The sequence below is a fragment of the Marmota monax genome, unplaced genomic scaffold (assembly GCF_021218885.2).
Source record: "Marmota monax isolate L192 unplaced genomic scaffold, Marmota_monax_Labrador192_F-V1.1 WCK01_AAM20220418_F8-fsc00040, whole genome shotgun sequence".
Classification (NCBI taxonomy): domain Eukaryota; kingdom Metazoa; phylum Chordata; class Mammalia; order Rodentia; family Sciuridae; genus Marmota; species Marmota monax.
In genome coordinates, this window is record NW_026692782.1 from 3,128,111 (window position 1) to 3,148,609 (window position 20,499).

The 20,499-nt window shown below is 35.7% G+C and overlaps 2 protein-coding genes across 11 annotated transcripts in view; one reads left to right on the forward strand and one right to left on the reverse strand.

Moving 5' to 3' along the window:
• The window catches only part of Cbr4 (carbonyl reductase 4), a 75,326-nt gene extending 56,716 nt beyond the window's left edge, over window positions 1-18,610 (forward strand). For both annotated transcript variants that reach the window (XM_046447647.2, XM_046447648.2), the window contains one exon: window positions 17,881-18,610. Coding sequence is in view for 1 of the 2 variants with exons in the window: in XM_046447648.2 (XP_046303604.1) it covers window positions 17,881-17,939 (59 nt within the window). In the remaining variant the exon portion in view is untranslated. The remainder of the gene's footprint in view (window positions 1-17,880) is intronic.
• Palld (palladin, cytoskeletal associated protein) overlaps window positions 1-20,499 on the reverse strand; it is a 375,619-nt gene that overhangs the window by 9,060 nt on the left and 346,060 nt on the right. For 7 of the 9 annotated variants that reach the window (XM_046447643.2, XM_046447640.2, XM_058580371.1 and 4 more), the window contains 6 exons: window positions 19,564-19,662; window positions 18,769-18,819; window positions 17,330-17,551; window positions 12,595-12,744; window positions 4,184-4,278; window positions 2,108-2,240 (listed from right to left, as the gene is read on the reverse strand). In XM_046447643.2, coding sequence (XP_046303599.1) covers window positions 2,108-2,240; window positions 4,184-4,278; window positions 12,595-12,744; window positions 17,330-17,551; window positions 18,769-18,819; window positions 19,564-19,662 — 750 coding nt within the window. The remainder of the gene's footprint in view (window positions 1-2,107; window positions 2,241-4,183; window positions 4,279-12,594; window positions 12,745-17,329; window positions 17,552-18,768; window positions 18,820-19,563; window positions 19,663-20,499) is intronic. The other 2 variants (XM_046447644.2, XM_046447641.2) reach the window with 1 other exon arrangement.

Below are 20,499 nucleotides of genomic sequence, written 5' to 3' on the forward strand. Positions count from 1 at the left end.
GTCAATCTCTATACACCCATTATTTAGATTCAGTCTCATCATTTTTTATATTATAAAATAAATTCCAGACTTTGTATAATTTTATCCCTATCTACCTAATTATACATTTAAAGAAATATACATTTTATTACATAATTTTGATTCCATTTTTATACATGAAATTAATAATTTCTTGGTATTATCTAATGACCTATCTATAATAAAATTTCTTTAGATGACTTGAAATGTAACTTTGTAGGTTAAAAACTATAATAATTCTTGGAAAATTTTTAGAAATTATAATTGAAAAATTATTTGTATTTATTGTGTTCAGTATGATTTGAAATATGTATACATTGTTGAATGGCTAACTTAAGATAATTAACGCATGTATTACCTCACATTCTTATCACTTTTTTTGATAAGAACACTTAAAATTTGCTTTCTTAGCAACTTCCAAGTCTATAATACAGTGTTATTAACTATAGATCTCTTGAACTTACTCCTCCTAACTTAAGATTCTGTGTCCTTTGACCAAAGTCTCCCCAGTTCTCCTCCCCTTGGCAACACCATTCTACTCTCTGCTTTTATGAGTTTGACTTTTTTAGATTCTACATAACAGGGAGGTCATGTGGTATTTCTTTTTCAGTGCTTGGACTAGTTCACTTAACATAGTGTCCTGGGGGTTCATCCATGTTGTTACAAATTGCAGATTTCCTTCCTTTTTCCCCCACTTAGTACCTGGGATTGAACCCAGGGGTGCTTAACCACTGAGCCACATCCCCAGCCCTTTTTATCTTTTATATTGAGACAGAGTCTCATTAAGTTGCCTAGGGCCTCGATGAGTTGCTGAGGCTGGCTTTGAACTTAGGATCCTCCTCCCTCAGCCTCTTGAGTTGCTGGGATTACAGGAGTGCACCACGGCACCTGGCAGATTTCCTTCTTTTTAAAGGCTGAATAGTTTTACGTTGTGCATACATGTATTTTTTATTCATTCATCTGTTAATGGACACTGAGCTTCATTCCATATCTTGGCTATTATGAATAATGATGCTATGAACATGGGAGTGCAGGTATCCCGACATTTTTTCATTTTCTTTGGCTATATACGGAACAGTAGGACTGCTGGATCATATAGTTCTAATGTATGAATTTTTACAGACTACAAATAAAGTAAATATATATATGGATTTCAACCTGTATATTTATACTGCAAAATGAATCATGTTGGACAATAGAATGTTTTTGATAATACATTTTTCTTTCTATACATTCCTAGAAGCCCAGATTTACCTATTTTTGTTTCTTTCTTTTTGTGGTACTGGTGATTGAACCCAGAACACATGCTAGGCAAGTGCTGTATTACCAAACTATATCCCCAACTCCAGACTGACTTTTTGAAAAAGCAGATAATGCCAAGATCCTCAAAGCAGTTATATTTATGTTCTGCAATCCCAGAGAGAACCAGCAGAGGGAACCCAAATTTTAAGAACCTCATCCATGTTTACTTTAAAATCAGTTAAGTAGAGCAAAAACCAAATCACAGTATTTTTCATGAGAGCAGTGGTTCTTAAACATTTTTGGCCCGAAATTCCTTTGGGAAACTGCTGAAAACTGTATCATACACAATTTTCTATATAATTTCAGAACTCACACACCTAATAAAGCCTGCTTACCCAAGGACCCTGGGTTAAGAAGCTCTGGTAAAACAGGTGAAAGAAGAATGTCACTTTAACTTATCTAAGAATTTCTAGAAAATGGAAAGAATAAAACTCAGAGTAGATAGATGGATATATTTGATGAAAAAAGAATGAAGATCCCCTATTGATTAGGGCATATGGCAGATTCATCATATTTATTACTTCAACAAAATGAAAAAAAATAAAGGGATAAATAAAGCCTTTCTTGGATAGGGGATGTAGGGTTCAGAGTAAAGAAAATATTTAAGACAAATTTAAAAGTAAGGAAATTCATGATGGGAAACGGCATATAGATGCTGAGTATATTTTGCTAGTTTTTCTTTTGATCTGGCATCATCTATTTTACATAATGTCCCAAAAAGAACTGTAGAGAAATGGCATTGAGGAGAGAAATGAGGCAGTAATTTTGCAGCATAACAAACACTTACTTTACAATCCATTCTGCAGAGCTTTCCTTCTTGAACAGTTAGATCTCCAGGAGCCTGCAAGAAGTGAGGTCTGAAGAATCGCTCCTGAATTGGTTCATTTTCATCTCCACTGTCTCTTGATCTAGAGCGAGGCCTTGAAACAAGATGCATCAGGATAGATAGTAGTTATTTCCAAGCTTTTAGTCCTCAGTTTTCGTATAATACAATGGGGGTAATCTTATTATTTCCTCATCTGTTACCCATTCCCAAGATTTATGCGTCAAAAAGTCAGAAAAGCAAAGTCTTGTTTAATTTGGAAGTCTGATAAATTTAATAATCTGCTAACTGCAGACTAATATAAATCACAAAAGGGAAATGAGCATTTTTTCCTAAATATTTTTTAAAGCTTTACATTATCAGTAAGAGCAGCTTTTTCTATTATCAGATTTTTTTAATTGAATCTTTTTCAATAGAAATAACTATTAACTTCCACCAATTTTAATTTTGTAGGAAATTAAAAGCTCTTACTTTTAAAAAATTTAATATATTATCAAAATTCCTTTTCACATTAACTAAGAAAACAAATCTTCTGCATTAATTATCTATGTACCTAAAGGGATTATTTTTACTTTTTAAAAACAAAGTTGTGGGCCGGGGTTGTGGCTCAGTGGTAGAGCGCTTGCCTAGCATGTGTGAGGCACTAGGTTTGATCCCTGGCACCACATAAAAAACAAAAAAATAAAGGTACTGTGTCCATATACAACTAAAATATATATATATATATATATATATATATATATAAACAAGGTTGTGCAAATCTCTCACATTTTGCACACCTCTGTGTAGTATATTGCCAGAGGAATACAATTGTATTGCAGGAAAGACTTATGAAATGAGTAACATGTTGGATATAAATTTTGTCAGTAACCACTGGAAGATAAATTTAAAAACACTTCACTAGAAAAAAACAAAAAAAATGAGTGGAACAAATAAAAGATTAGTATATTAGTCTGATAATCATTTTCTCCAAATACAGATCTGATGAAAATTCTTTGTAGGATCTATTGATATCAGGAAAAGCTTTGATTTATTGAAGACCATAGGAGTGGCAGAAGAGAAAAATGCAAGACAATGAACCTGAAACGATGTTGTGTTTATAGCCTGAGATACAGGTCTAAGATCTAACAGATTTTACTGCACTAGTTTGGAATTAAATTTGCACATGCCCAGGTACTTGTCATCCAAATGTTGATCAAAGGACTGTGGCTTCAGTCACATGAGGTGGTATAGACACATCTCTTGCTTGATGCTTACTCAGTTTTCCTGCCTTTCCTCTGTGAGTCTAACTATGTTTCTCTTCACCAAAGGTGTTGTGCATCTATGGCTTGTATCTTACCATCAGGACTATTTCAGGATGTTCTGTCTGTAAAATATCTGGATAGAAAGGCTGATTGACTTACCATATTGTTTTAGGGCAAATACATTATAAGAAATAACATCCTTTCTCTCTCCCTGACTGCCATCATTCTGTCAGTGTCCTTTCATAGACTCAGGGCTACTAGGAATGGAAAGCAGACTCAATTGTTAGCAGATATTTGAGCATCTATAACATGATAAATCTTACCTACATAATTTATCGTCTACTATGTTTTGAACTAAGCAATTTAAAAATGTACATTAACAACCTAGCTGATTTTAAGAAATCCAGTGGCAACAGCTTATAATGGTAAGTCTTCACCGCTGTTGGTTAGAGACGTTTTGCTTCGGAACATTTGTGTTCTATTTACTAGTATTTTTGTGTTCATGTGCCATCTAAAGGTGCAAAGTCTTGATTTCTTCATATATAAAACACGCCATACTAAATAGACTAACAATGGTATATCTGAATAGACTCAGCACATATTAGCAAATGTTTTTTTCCTTCCCCTTTTGGAACTGCAAAGGGGCATAATAATCAAGGCTCACACACTTGAATTATGTATCCGTGTTCTGTCTTCTAATTCCATTCACTTTTGTTGTCATACTATGATTCCAGCAGTCCTGAATGTATAGTAATAAGTACACAGTAACACCTACAGGAAGGAACATCTGAAATACCTTCTGACATGAGGATGGCCTGAGGGAGAGCGGGGACTGCGACCTCTTTGGTTGACAGCCTGTACCATCAGCCGTCCAGTACAACTGACGCGGCCCTGTCAGGGACATCAGGAAAAGAGGTTATTCGCTGTGCAAAATTGTTAACCATTAAGCACTCTCATGTCTGGTGTTCCATTCTCATAACAACTCAGTGTTCCATTAGCAATAAAACCCACTCCTCTCAGAAAAGCACTTTCCCTGAGTTAAGCTCCTTAATAAAACTAAGAACTCAGGTGACAAGGTCCTTCTCTGAATGTTAAATGTGCTTTACTGTTTTATCCACAATGATACTTGAAATGCTACCTCTCAATGAACCATAATCTGCTAAGGTTTCCCTAATACATGAAGTCAAATTGAAAAATATAGCAGGATGTTATTTTCTTGTCATGATTCAGTTTTCATAGGCAAATATCTACTGGTTGTGGCCAAATTCTGAAATCAAAACTAGATTTTAGTTTTCTGTCACATCTTTTTAGTAATATGTATATTAAATGTTAGTGGTATCCCCTCCCCAAACAGTTTGTTTGGGGGATGTCTGCATAAGAAAATGAGCATTATGTAAGATGTATACTCAGAGAATAACAAGGAAAATATATGTAATTACACCATGTCCTCAGGAAATGAGACTTAAAAACCAGAAATAGTTGATTATCTAAAGTATGTGAGTCATGTGATAAGGGCCTAGCTAATGAAAATTTATAATATATCTTTAATTTGCCTATTGAAAATTTGGTAATTGTTGTTCTGTGGATAGACAAACATAATGCTTAAGGGACCTGATGACATGGATAAACCACTAGTAACTTTGGCTTTTTGTTTTAATTCTTCTCCCCACCTCCGGCCATTACTAGCACAATAGCATGATGCCTGATTGTTTTTCCTCCACTTTCTTCTCCACTCTTCCAGAATAATGGCCAAATGTACTTCTGAATTCAGATGCTGGCAAAAGGCAAAAGCAAGAGAGGAAAAATGGGAAGTAGAAATATTATTGATGAATAGACTTCGTGAATTCTAGCTCAGGATTGATGAGCAGTCCTTATGTGTATTCACATTCAAAATAAAATTCTACCAGTGACTTCTAATTTTGTTGCCAGTAACCAATAAATGCTGGTAATAGAAACAGGAGTGTTCTGTGTGTTTTGAAGAGTTGTTTTCCAACAAAGTGGGCTAGGGTAGGGAGAGGGTGGGTACTAGTAGAGGGAACATGATATGATATATAAAAAACAACTCACAGTAGGATTTCTAATGGTGGTGGGCATTGAACCCCAGGGGTGCTCTATCACTAAGCTAAGTCACCCCTTTTTAAAAAACTTTTAAATTTTGAGACAGGACTTCACTAAGTGAAGCTTGTGATCCTCCTGCCGCAGCTTCCGGAGTAGCTGGGATTACAGGTGTGTTCACCCATAGAAGAATTTAGTGAAGGGCAGGGATCTGGGCAATAGGGCTCTTCAGGTCTCCCAAAGCCTGGACTTCTTTGGGGCTCTAACCACTGGGAAAGGGGAACAACACATAGGGATGCAATACAGATCAGAGGAATTCAGAATGGCCAAATAGAAAGAGGTGGTACCAGAGAAACAAATTTATTCTTATATCACTAGATATGTCAGTCTCTCTAGCATTCACACACAATATTTGCTGTTGGTCATGGTGAAAACACTGCCTTTCCTGAAAACACTGCCTTTCCGAGGAGAAAAAAGTATTACATTATGAAGGAAAATGATTTCTAAATTAGATTAATTGTATCTGAAGATTTTTTGGTCCCAAGCTCTTGGCAAACACTTGGGAGTCCCTAAACTAGCTTGAAATGTGAAAATTGATTTCACCCTATCTCATCAAATCCATACCTGCTATAGAAAATTTGGATGTGACTTGCTTTGAAGACCCTTATAATAAATTACCCAATTGATATATCCTACTAGATGCTTTATCAAATGAACACATAAAATCCATGATTCTGTTTTGAGGTTGAACACAAGGAAGCATATGTCTTGTTTCATACAATAGCTTCACACGCACTGATACAGGATATGGCCTCCTTGTTATGTGCTTTGCCATCTTACTGATAGAATGATAAAATGATAATTTAGATCTATCCTCCTCTGTGGGACAAAACAGAGGATCCACAAAAGAAATTAAGATTAACTAATCATTGACATGATTAGAAAAACATGTAAGTTAAATTCAAACTTGAACCTTGAATATGGGCAAGCAGAATGGGTTGCTTAAAAAAAAATAATCCTCTAACCTGAATTTGAGTTTTGACTTTTTCTAAAACTGGGCAAATTACTGAGTTTTTTTTAAAGCCTTTTTTTTCCTCTTTCTGTAAAGAAAAGGAATATATCTCACAAGGATGTTGTAAGTATTAAATGCTATAACCTAAGATGGTCTTATTAAATGGTACATGACATCATTATTAAATTCATCATAGCTGGTGTTGCATTATCATGGTCTGAGTTGACATTTAATATGCATGGACATGCATTGAGATGATGATTTTGGAGGGCCCCACCTGGGCATGGATGACCCCCAAAAGTTTCCAAGTGAATGTACTTTATTGGAGGGATGTTCTTACCTCCTTTCCATTTTTTTTAAAACTTGTTTTAATCAATGTCTCCCCTGTCCCTTATCCCAGCATGAGCCTCAGACACCTTTGTATGGTATTCCTTAGCTCTGGAATCATATTTTCTGGGTTTGTAAGTCAATTCTGTTCCTTTAGGAACTGATAATCTAACATCTCTAGCTAGATTTATTCAACTGTAAAACAAGACAATATAGTTAATACCTGGGTACTTGGCAATGATTACATGAGTTAAAATGTACAAAGTGCTTCGTATTGCATTTTTACATACAGTAAATGCTCAAAATGTTAAAATACTGTAGTACTAAATGTGAACATATAATATCAGATGAATATGAGGCATAGTAGAAGTGTTTAACACAGTTTTTGCATATGTAAATTATTCTATTAGAATGTAATTTACTCTAAAGAGAAAACAAAATGTTTTTAGCAGGGGAGGCTGAATATGTGGCCAGTAGGCCAACCTTTAACTTCTGTGGTGCTTTCATGGGGCCAAGCACAGTTGTATTCAATGGGCCTGCTTATATGATGGCTGCATTATATGAGATGTAGGATGAAAGGTGCTCTACTCAGCTAATTGTTGACTAAGCTTAAGGCAAATCCTGCCTTCTCCTCCCCTTTCCAGAAAAACAGGGCATCCAGGTTGACACTGCTCTGGAGAAATTACGCAGTTCTACACTGTTCTCTGGGTTCTTGCTGCTACTGCTTGTAACTGGACACACAAACCTTGTCATGGAATATTTCCTCCCAAATTTATGAAAACATGTTACCATTTGTGGTCTTTGTACTCCTACACTTTCTACAACTTTGACTGCTGAACATAAGGAGGAGGACATGGTCTTCAGGAAGCAGATTTTTAATTTGATTAGTGTACTGTTATTGGTTAAATATATTACTAACCAATACGTGATCAGGAGCAGTTAAAAAGCATCCAAATTAAGAAGTTATATAATTTTGAAAATTTTATTTGAAAAAAAAAATCTGGAATTCAGTGAAGCAGTCTTGAAGATGTCTGAACACCTTATTTAGGAGAATGCTCATATAGAAGTAGTGTTAATGATTTTACTCATACTAATATACCAATTAATCTTAGCAATCAAATTATGATTTTCAAATTAGAAGGCTCTGATGTACATTTTTGCTATGGTACTTTTAACATTTTAATTGTTTTTCGCTTTATTAATCTGTGAAATAATAATGAAAGTGGATGTTTAGAGAGAAGATTGAAATGAGCCAGGAAACCTTACAATGCTAAAACAAAACAATCATTTTTAATATTTAATTCAGATTTGTGTCACTTTTCTATTCTGAACAAAGCCAAAGTTTAAAGCCATAGTACAAACAAGGAGTTTGAATTGTCAAAGTGATTCTGTATTAAACATCCAGCTTGTAAAGATTATTTGCACCATGCAAAGTCAGTTATTTATGTGATATGAAAATAACATTTATATTTCATAGTTTATGAATTTAACTTGTGGCACAGAGTCTTTATAAAGGCTTGCCACTTGTATACATAATGCAATTTGAGGGAACATCAAACTGCAAAGCAGCCATTCCAAAATCCAAGTGCAGTACGAAGTAACTTAGCAACACAACAAAACAAAGTAAAACATTTGTGTTTAGATTTAGTTGTGTCTTAAAGATAGGATTAGGGTCTGAAATAAACTGCTTCATGAGCCTCATTTTGGCATAGTGTTTAGTGTAACTGCACAATTGCTCATTATTTTGCTAAACCATGTGATTGCTCTGGTCTCTAATGAATTACACTGAGCTGCACACATTGCATATGATACAGAATCACAGGATAGGTGGAGAGCTGTGTGTTCCATCCCAAGCAGAATTTGGATGCAGTCAACAATATCTAACATGTTTCTCATTCCCAAAAGATTAACCCAGGTGGAAAAATATCATATTCTATAAAATAATCTGCTGAACTTTAGTGTTTTCCTCTTTCCTTGGTTCTCGCCCTTCTCTTGGCTGCTTTCTGTAATTATTTTCCACTGCTCTGAAAAGCTCTGCCTTCTGTGTTTCATTACTGAACTCATTTTTCCACTCCAGTCTTTTCCTCTTTCCCTCAGTTATTTCACATCATGTAGCCTACAGTGTATTAGGAAAAAATAGATGTAATTGCCTGCCTTTCATATCCAAATATTTTTAAAATTTGAAAAAAAAAATCAAGGTAACTGAATATTCAAGGGCATCTGGGAAGTAGACAGTCAACTTCAGTTTTCTGTCAACTACACTTCATATCTTGAGAGATTCAGCTTTTACTTTTGAGTTTTTTCCAGTGGCTACTTAAGATATTCTTTTTTAAAAAATCATATTTTAATTCACAAATGACAAGAATAATAAAATCCTTCAGTGTATTATAACAGATGTTATAAGGATAAAATTATGAGAGTTAAACAGGTCTATATTGGCATTCCTACAGCCACAAATGATGATTTATGCCAAGGGTTAGTTAGAAAAATGGGCTGCCACTCATCTTGGTCTAAATACCACTTTGTTGTTTTAATAAGTAGTAACATTCATTCCAGTATCTAGAAGATGACTCACAAGTTAGACATCTGGCATATTTGGGTATACCTGCCACTGAAGACCCCAGGAAAAAAAAGGAGTTTTACTCTTGGAATTAAAATCAACCAGACAACATGATTAGAGACTTGAAATAACAACTACTGCCAAGTAGCATAAATACCAAAATTCTCTTACAGTGATTTCAATGGGATACACACAACTACATGTTCTGGCTGAGGCCTAAATGTCCACTTTTAGCATTTCCTTAGGTTCTTTTCATGAGTTTTCCCTCCTTTGTCTGTCTTTGGTGATTTAGATAGAAAAGGAGACTGATGGCCTCATCTCTTGATTATGACACTGGGTGTATTTAAAGACTTTTGGAATTCTAGGCATTAGGGACAGGGGCTGACTGCTATGGCCCCTGGGTGTCTTTTGCCCCTCAGGTAGACCCCAAACACTCATATCACCTTTTGCTTAAATCACAGATGGGGCAGGAGGGATATTCTGTCAGGAGGGCTGGGCTTTTGGCTACCTGATGTAAACTGGTCCACTTCTCCTATGGTTGCCTTTTCTCCAAAGGGTGGAGGGCAAGACCTGAGGGGATTGACTGTGGGGCTTAGCCTGGGATTTGGTAAAGCAGAATTACTGGGGCCTCATATGAGGCCAGTGGCTCCTCTCTATGGGGTGTTCTCTTGGCCCTCGAGGGGGCGCTGGGAGCAGAGCAGCTTCCCAGTTCCATGTGTGGCCAGTGTCAGCTGTGCTTGGGTGGGGCCCATTCTCTAGTTCAGTTTCCTCCACCCAAGCCCACAGCTGTGGCAGTTGTGGCACAGCCACATCTGCTGCCTAACTCCCTTCCCATGGGAGTGATAAAAGGGAAAAGCCAGGAGGTCAGAAGACCACACACCAGCAGCATGTTGGGTGGAAATTCCATCCCAATGGACTGCTTACTCTAAAAGAACTATGGAGTAGAATACCTAGAAACAACTGATCTCTTCCATCCGGGTTCCACAGGCTTCTGCCAAGTCTTAGGATTGCTATTTTTAAGATGGGGAATTAGTGTTTGTGAATTAGAATAATGAAAGTAGCATTTATTGAAAGCATATTATGTTCCAGGTAAGCTGAGTGCTTTTTACATGTACTATTACATGTAAAAGTCCATATTGTTATTCTGATATTTTAGAAGAGGAAACAGGCATAAAGAGGTGAAGTGACTTGATAAAGTCACCTAGGTAATAAGTGACAGAGTTAGAACTCTCTGATCTGCTGATGCCAGAGCTCACGTTCTTCACCCCTATACTATGCTCTCTGCGTCATTTCTTTGATTTCCTTCCCTTTCTCCTTTTCCCCTGTTTACAAAGGGGATCTTTTTGGAGGGTCTGGGGCTCTTACACAGGGCTTTGGGTAAGATTACCTTCATTTTTTAAGATTGGTTTTTATTTTAATTAAGACATAATTGAACATATTTATGAGTACAATGTAATGTTATGCTATAGGTGTGCAATGTGGAATGGTACAAGGGGGATCTTCAGTAGCTCTCTATAGTGACTCTATCATGTTTGTCTAGAGTGTAAGCGATCAGACACTACTGACCCTTGAGGCTGGCCTGATGTCTTAAACTCTGCATGCTGCCATTGGCCATGAGCACTGCGCCTTTACTGGATTAGAACTTTTCCATATGTACAAATACATTAGTATAATTTGAAGAAGAGCAGAAGCAGACCCACAATTGCAGTTTTACATTTATGTTCTTTTCTTCTATAAAATGGCTTACTCCAATAACAATTTAAAATATGCTAGGAAAAATGCCTTGAAATTAAAAGCAGGAACCCAGTTCTGCTAAGCACTTAAGAAACGCACATAATTCTATCCCCAGAATAAATCCCACTCGTTCTAGAGAAAAAAAAAATAATAAAGGATCCAATGAAGAATTCTGGATTTTGTTGAGTTCTCTACCATTTTTCTTTTAAACAGGCAGAAAACTGAAGGATGAAGTCTGTTGATAGTCAAGGAAACACATAGAAAATATAATAAGACAAAAAAGCAACCTCTGCTTTTGCTCTCTCTTACAATTATGCAAATGTGAACATACTCATTAAAGTGCAACTTCTTAATAGAGACTATGCTTTTGACTTTTTCAGGGTGATGGTCATGTATTTATGGACAAAATTAGAACCTCAAAAAAGTGCATTAAGGTAGAAACTTTTCAATGACAGTGAAGAGTCTGCTGTGCTGTCAAACCTGATTAGTTGGATAATTTGAGTATCATTCTAATCTTAATATTATTACAGAAAATGTCTTTATATGACAATGGAATATTGGAATAGGATATCTTGTACAAATGTCTAAAAGCCTGTAAGCCTTGTTTAAATCCTACGTTTTCTAATCTTTGAAAGATATAACAGAATATGGAACAACATAAATAAATCAGAGACTTTAAAAAGAACTTTTAGTTATAAGTAAAATTATTAATTTTAGCTTCCTTAAAAAAAAAGCCAATGAATTATACAACTTTAGTGAATTCAGTAAAATTACCCTGTTACACATTGAACTCTTAAGGTACAAAATCACTCACTCAATTTTGTGTCCCCTGTAGTTAGCATAATGCCTAAAGTATATAAGATGCTCAAGAAAAAATTTGTGGGCTTGAATTGGAAACATGATGATATCCAGCAACCCTTCATTAAATTCTAAGAAGGCAATTTTTTGGCCCTAAATCTAAGGGCAAACACAAGACAAAAAATTTTGATACAAACATGCTATATATAGGCATTCACAGATTCCAATGCCTATATAATTTAATCCTGGACCAAGAAGTTCATTGATGTTTGTGTGTACTTCTTTAAATTTTTTTTTTTTGCATTCTGTTACTAAAATTTGTACACACTACTCTATATCCTTTCTTCCTCCTTTATTTTATTTATAGAACTTAATCCTACTAGAAATCATATTAGATTATTTTCTACTGCAGGACTAGCCTGTCCACCATTATGACCCCATAACCTCCATAAGAGGTGAATACACAGGAAGCCTTAATATTTATGGGAGGAATGCATATCTGCACCAGAATCATTGCTAGAGAAGAACACCTGATGGAATAAATAAATATGGAACAAGGAAATTTTCTGGCCTCTGAAACCAAGATGGCTATTGGATTTGGAAAAACAGTTTCATAAGTCAAAGAAGTACAACTTCATCTTTCAGTCAAACAGTTCCTCTGTCCAATCAAATGCCTGTAAGTGCTGTTAAGCAAAGAGCCCAAACCTACACCCCTTTTTACCTGAGGGTTGGCAGCCATAATTGTAAAATTTCCATCATCGTCTAAGGTGGAGGCTGAGGTGTGGAGAGAGCAGGTCCCATCAAGATCTCTTTGAATGGTGTAGTGATCACTCTTTGGAGAGATCTGTTTCCCATCTTTAAACCAATAGATCTGAACAAGTAAACAAAGATGAAGAATGTGCTCTTACTGTGTTTAGAGGACTGATAACAGGGTGGTCTAAAGGACTGAACTGATTTTTCATGTTAAATGTTAAATGTTAAACCAAATACCTGAATAGGAAAAAAGCAAGTATCAAACTATTTTAGTTTTAGTTTTTTAAAAATTATATTCCTCTTTTTGCCTCTTGGTGCTGGGAATTGAACCCAGAGCTTCATGCATGCTAGACAAACACTGTACTACTGAGTTATACCCCAGGTTCTAGTCCTCCTTTCTTTAAAAATATATCTTCTTTTTGTTGTTAAAAATATGATATTTACATTAATTTATTTGCACAAAGGGATATATAGAGAATTTTGGCACTGATTATTTCTATGAAATGACATTATAGGCATTTTTTGCTTTTTTTTCAAATGTAAAATGTATTTTGCATTTACATATTTCTTTTTTTTCATAAGTAAATTACTTGTAAGTCAAAGGTAAAATAGCTTGTTCTGAAGGACAGTCACAGACCCCACACTCTATCATGCCACTGAGTTGTGTTAAATGAATAAAAGAGTGGCAGGAAAGCAGATCAGAGGGAAGGGAACAGGGGGAGGGGGAGGGAAGAGGAAGTACTGGGGACTGAAATACAGCAAATTATATTCCATGCTTTTATGATTGTGTCAAAATGAATTCTGATGTCATGTGTAATTACTATAAACCCATAAAAAATGGGGAAAAAAAGAATGGCGGGGAGGGAGGCAGCAGTTCAGCGTTGGAGATGGTGAGAACTCTTATTGCTTTATTCTGGGCCAAGAAGAATATGATCAAAAGTTGAACGCTTGTCAGCTCTCCCAAAGGTATTAAAGAAACACAATATCACTGAAAAGTACAATAATTTTTCAGTTATATATCTTGGTTTGATAGGAAATTAAGTGTGAAAAAAATTTAAAAATTTCAAGTAGCTCAATTGCCTCTTCTATAGAACCCCTCTTTCCTCAACTTTGAATAAAAGTGGTCCAAAGTTGTCTGATAATTTGTTATTTTTAATTTAGGTTATGAACTACATAGTTGCAAGATCATAATGAATGATAGTAAAGCAGCCCTAACATGACTGAGATGTCAGCCCACCCCAGACTTCATGTTATAATAATGTTATCATAATACATTGTAATAATAATCTAATAAAATTGTTCCTCCCCCTTATTAAACTGCAGTAAATCCTTTTTTGTCCTTTGCAACCAAAAGCATTCCTAATTGATTCCCAACAGAAGAAAACCTACTTTAGACTATTTAGTTTTAAAAATAAACAGCTTCCTTATTGTAAATCAAATGTAAATTGAGAAAATAAACTGCCATACAAATTCAACTCTGTCGAACTATTTGAATCTGAAAAATCTTTTTGAAATTTCTATTTTTAACAGAGGAAAAGTATATATATATATCACTAAATAAATGCTTGAATTATCAGAATCTGTTACAGGTTTTCTAACCCCTATTTTTTAGTTCCAAATTTCCAGAAATTATCTTACTTATTAATCTCCAGAACTAAAACCTGACTAATAACTTTCAATTCTAAAAATTAAATTATGTAAAGCATCATTTTTCCTAATTATCATACAAGTTTAGTGGTTGGATTACTTATTGTGAAGTGTAATTAGTATACTCTTTCTTCCTTTTGCATTCTTGTCACAAGGCCAGTTCTTTTGAGTTCTTTCCTTTAATCATTTTCACCTCCATTATAATTGTAATACAACTTTCAAATGAAATCAATAAATAGTTCCAAACCTTTGCCGAGATTGCTAATGGAGGGGGTAGAGAGTACAAGGAAGAGATACTTTTTTTTTGTAAAAACATAAGCCAAAACAAAGGAATCTTTACACACAATGAGTATTCCATATGTTAACAGCCCTAATATGATTTATATAGTATGGCAGAGATAGTACTTTAATAATACAGGGAGGAAAAGAAGAGGAATGAGGAAAGGAGGGAGAAAGGGAAGGGTAACAGGGGGAGAAGGAAGTATAAGAGAAGAAAATTTGACAATAAAAGTCCTAAACAAGCGTCTTTGAAGATCTGTAACATTTAAATTTGCACTGGTATAAAAGCTGTTATGTTAAAAACAAAGTTCACTGTTTCAAGTGAGTAAAGTGTTCTATAAGACTAGGAATCCATGGGGCTGGGGCTGGGACTCAGCGGTAGAGGGCTCGCCTACCACATGCCAGGTGCTGGGTTCAATCCTCAGCACCACATAAAAATAAATAAATAAAATAAAGGTATTGTGTCCAACTACAACTAAACAAATTAAAAAAAATAATAGGAATCCATGATTTTAAAACCTGATTAATGACCTTAACATGGGTAAGGTTTGAAAATAATCTGGGATCTTTTTTGCGAATACTTTGGAAGTTCAAGATATAACATCTTAATGGATTTCCTTCAAAAGCTGAAATTTTACCTTCAATACATGCATTTGATATCATGCTGTGAATACACAGCTATTACCCAAATTATGACAAGAATGTGGCAAAGAAATTTCCTGTAACAATAGAGTTTATTTTAAAAGTTCCATTTTATTAGAGAGTAGATATGGGTTTGAAAATTTGAGGCCATTTTCTTTGATCTATTTTTCTTGGCTTTGTTGTTAGAATTCAGTTTTAAGGAAAGATAGTGATGGTAAAATTAACCTGAATGTGAGAACAAAAAATGCACAAAGCTGTGGAGAATTAACACCTACCAGTATCAGGTATTGCATCACTTGCTCTTCTTCCATTTTGTTGATTCTCATTTCAGCTCTTGTACTCTGCTGTTAACCTTTTTTTTAAATATTTATTTTTTAATTGTAGTTGGACACAATATCTTTATTTTATTTATTTTTATGTGGTGCTCAGGATCGAACCCAGGGCTGTGCACGTGCTAGGCGAGTGCTCTATTGTGAGTCATAACCTCAGCCCCCACTTTTAAACTTTTAATACCAGAGAGTAAATTTCTCATTTCTATATACTTGACAAATTTGCATTTTTGATATTGTCCTGTTCTCTCATTGGAGTTTCTATTCCTTTTTAAATTATTTTAGTCATTTTAAATTCAGGTTTGTTTTTTTTTTTTTTTTTTCCCTGAGCTCCTTAATAGGGTTTAATATGTACAATTCTTAGGCTTCTAGTTTTGTTCTTGTGTCGTTGACTCTCATGGTTGTTGATTTCCTCATATGGTTTGTAAGTCTTGACTATGAACCTGTTTAGTAGCACTTCTTCCCTTCTATCCTGCAAAAGTCTGATGGCTTAAGCTGTGAAAAGTGTCCTACGGAGTAACAGTCTGCATGCTTATGAAAGAAAACTAAGTGAATCATCCGGAACTAACTTTCATATCCATATACTGCCTTTGATGGGGTTTCAGTTTCTCACCTTTTCTATTCTTTTTGCTTAAGTTAGCAAAAAGTATGCTCCTGTTTATTGCTTTGCTGGGCTAGTGAGCAGTTATTCTAGACCTCCTTTTATTGGTAGAACAGCTCCTTTACCAGCATTCCCATGTGTTGTAGGGAGAGGCCTCCCACCCAGGTCAGCCTAATCCTGCATTATCAGAAGTTTTGATCATCCTTTCTAAACAGTACTCCTCACCCTACCTACATTTGTAAACATAGGAGTCCCTGGTTTTGTAGATTAGAGATTTGAAGTTTCTATCACCCATGGTGAACACTACTTCTCTGTATAGTGTACCTCTGTGGGTTCATGTCTAAGTCTGGCTGCTTACCAGCTCTTTGACCTTGGGAAAGTTAATCTCATAGAGCCCTCTTTAGCCATTTGCAATTTGAGAGTAATAATGAGGAGAAAATGATGTAGGTGTATGAAAAGCTCCTTGTTAATTATTCAGTTGTTCTCATTAGGAGCCACTCCTATCCTATTCTGTACTGTTCTGTCCTGCCCTGTCCTGTCCTAGTTTTATTCTTCAAACCTCCAACTCCATTCCCCCTACCCTCCACTCTTTGGTTTCTAATGCATCCTGAAGATGGTTCTCAACTTAAGAGTACTTAAAACACCTCATATTGAGAAAGCTAGTCTGTATCTCTTCTTCCTATCATGTCTGCTATATTTGGAAGCCAAACTCTTCCTCAGAAAATGTGACTCCTGTAGTTTGGTTATGTCCCAGGAATTCATTACTGGAAGCTTGGTCTCAGTGCAGTGGAGTTGAAAGGTGAGACCTTTGGCAGGGGTGATTGGGTTATGAAGGCATGGCCCTCATTAATGGATTAATCCATTCATGGATTTTAATGGTTAATGGGTCACTTTAGGACTGTTTTTGTTATAAAAGCAATCTCTCTCTAGCACACTAACTCTATCTTGCCATCTGATATCCTTTTGCTTTTTGCAATGAATTGAAAGAGGATGAGGTCCTTGCTATCACCATGTTTTAGACTTCCTAGACTCCAGAACCACGAACCAAAATGGAAAAGTTCTATGGTAAAAATAGACTAGGTTTTACTAGGTTTTGATTAATTTGAGTAGGTTTTTTCTTCTTTATATATTACTCAAGTCCTTAGGCATTTTGTTATAGCAGTGTGAACTGAGACAACTCTTAAGAAGTCATATTTTTAGCTTACCTTAGGCTTTGGATTTCCAGCCACTCTACATGTGAAAGTCACAGGCATTCCCTCAAAGATCTTATAATGTTTCAGCTTCATCTCGAAGAACGGTGCCATTCCATTTTCCACAGGTACATCCCCATACTGAATGTCATCACCTGATTCATCCACAGGAGACCTTTCTAGCCTGTACTCTATTTCACTTATGAGTCTCTGTTCACAGCTGGAGACTTTGTATTCCTGTGTCAAACAAAGAAAGTTCAAGTTAGCAACCTCAAGCTGTCACAGAACAATGTGTCTCATGAGTCTTATCCCCCTCTCCAATAAGGCACTAAAATGACAGAGGTATTTTTACCATAGAGCTTAAAAACATAATCTGAACCCAATTCAATTCCATAGAAAACAAAACCCATCTGGAAGTGAAAATTTGTGATATTTCAAATTGTCTTCAAGTCCTATCATTGAGAAAAACAAAACAACACAAACAAAACCCAAACAACAATAGTAACAGCAAAAAGTAGAAAAGTTAAGATTGCTTTATTATTTTTCTCTTTTCTTTCTTAAAACAGGGATGAAGTGGAGAAGAAAAGAAAAAACTGAAGGCTCTGTATTCCCTATCTGTTCATAAAAATAACACATAAAGGAACACTGATCTCCTTCTGTAGGGTAAATGCTGCTGCAGGGTGGTGTACCTCTCCAGAAGGCTCAGAGTACATGTGAAAGCAGCTGCAGTGTGCACAGAATTTTATCAAATGAATAATGGAAGAAATAGCACCATGATTTTTTTTTACCCATAACAACCCCATCTCATAGGGGGCCCCCTTTTGCTCTACAGCTATTAGGAACTCATCTCTTTAACAGAAAAACAGGGATAACACTCCAGTCAAAATTTTGGTTAAAAACACAAAGCAAAACCAATAACCCGAATATCCTGTGGTGTTTAAGGTGGATCCTACAGTTCTTGCCTGTAAAGTACAATGCAGACAAGGCAGCCCATTATAAATATTCCCTATTTCATATTAAATAGGGAGTAATTTTAAGTAGGTTTTCTCTTAAAGAAGTTCTGCCATCTTTAGAAAATAGTTTGCTGGTTTGAGGGAAAAAATATAATGTTGTGAATAACACTGTGAGCAATACACCACATGCTATTTTGTTTAATTACTCTGGAATTAATCACTTTCAGAATAAGTAACCCCCCAAAGGTGTATAACAAGTGAAAATGTTTTCATGTTTCAAAGTTTAGAGCTTCCACTAATGCTAGGATTAAATTTGTTGGTAAATAAATGACAAGAAAAATCATACTGTAGTTATTCTGTTTATCTGATATTAAATGGAAATTGATTTGAATCATAGCACTTATAGTTAACATATGAAAGTAAAGACAGACACACAGGTTAAAAATGAAGAAAATAGTCACAGTGAAAGATTGCAAAGAGAAGAAAAGAGAAAAGTTTAACCTTTTGACCATCCACAGAACTCCCTACAGAGGCATGAGGAGACCCAACATCCTGTAATGGTAGAAAAAACAAGATGATAGAAATAGTAAGATGTAGCAGGATTTCTAGTTTTCTTTAAATGAAATTTTCAGGGTGGCAATGTTTAACATAGAGAAACAAAAGGCACATTTTCAATAGGAGAGTGTACTTGACACTTTAAATTTGTTTTATAAGTTTTTTTTCCCCCCTTTTAACTTGAAACTACATCTGGAAACTCTGTGGAGAGGCAATAGAGATTATACAGCTGCTTATAACAGCTCCTTGAATTTTCTTTCTTTCTTTCTTTTGGAGATAGCAGGGGAATAAAAATAGAATTTTGGGTCTTTTGCTGGTTTATGCTTTAAATGCAAATGAAGATCAAAGGCAGTCTTTTCTGAACATCGGTATTTGGGTAGATATTAAGAGTATAGTGGGAAATACTAGCTTACTTCAAACAGTGCCAGTGAAAAGGTGTTTCTCCAAACTATTTTGGATTAGAGCAAAATACAGAAAAATCAGGATACTCAAAAGGAAAATAAAGAGATAAATAAGAAAATAAAAAGAACAAGAATTACTGATGGAAATAGTTCTAATCACTTAACACAGTGTCTGGCACACAGTATTTGCTCAATCCATATTATTGTGAGGTTGCTTGATGACATCGATACTGCTTGTCTGTGGCTTATCCTCTATTTTTCACAACATGAATCCCAAGTATAGTGTCAGAAGGGACGGAATAATTGTCATCTATCCAGGAAGTCTAGAGCAACACAGTACCTGATTAGTCATTTCTTCTTCTGGCTCCTGAATATTAAAGACAGTCGCACTCTCGGCACCTAGTAGTCGACGGGCCATTCTTTCTTCATAAGTTAATCTCTAAATAAAGCAAGTCACAAAAAAATTAAGATTAGAAAAAACCCACAATTATATAGTGCCTTATGAAAAACAGTTAAAAAATAAGATGAGTTTTGACATTTTCTGTAACTATTCTCTCTCCAGCTCCAGACAGCTGCATGTCAAAGGCGTCTGTTTCTTGTGCTTCAGTTCTGCCCCTCACTTCTTCCTATAGTCCTCCTGGCCTAAACTACTGTTGGGAGATGAGACAGTTAATCTTGGATGCCACCAATTGATGCAGTGTAGATTTAAAGTAAATGATAAGCAGCAAGGCAGAGACCATAGAAAAGATGTGTTATTCTCATCCTTCCTGAAAAACAGAGAAAAGAAAAGATCTTCCAACAGCAAATTTTAAAGGCAATGCTATTTTCAGAGTCGTTCACAGGCTCTAGGACAACCAAGTGAGCTCCAAGACCAACTGACATGGAAAACGGAAAGCCACTCAAAAGGAGAACAAACTCATCAGTAAGAAGATAGAACAGGTATCACTGACAGAAGTAATTCTGAACACAGTATATACTCAGTAAATATTAGCAAATGAAAGTTTTCAACCAGCTGACAGTGGTAGTCCTTCTGCTTTGGGAGCAGGTCTCCCAGCTAGGAGCACTTTCTAGGCTGCTACGTAGTGTCTGTGATTAGGGGCCAATACGATAATCCACAAAGGACGACTGAATGTGGCTAAATTAGCAAGAGGACCATTAAAGCTATTTGCCAAAACTAACATCCATAATTCATGACTACTCAGAAGCATACTGCTTGCCCATCAGGAAGAAAATGGTAGTGTTTTTGTACCTAGCAATCAGTACTTTGGAGTCTGCC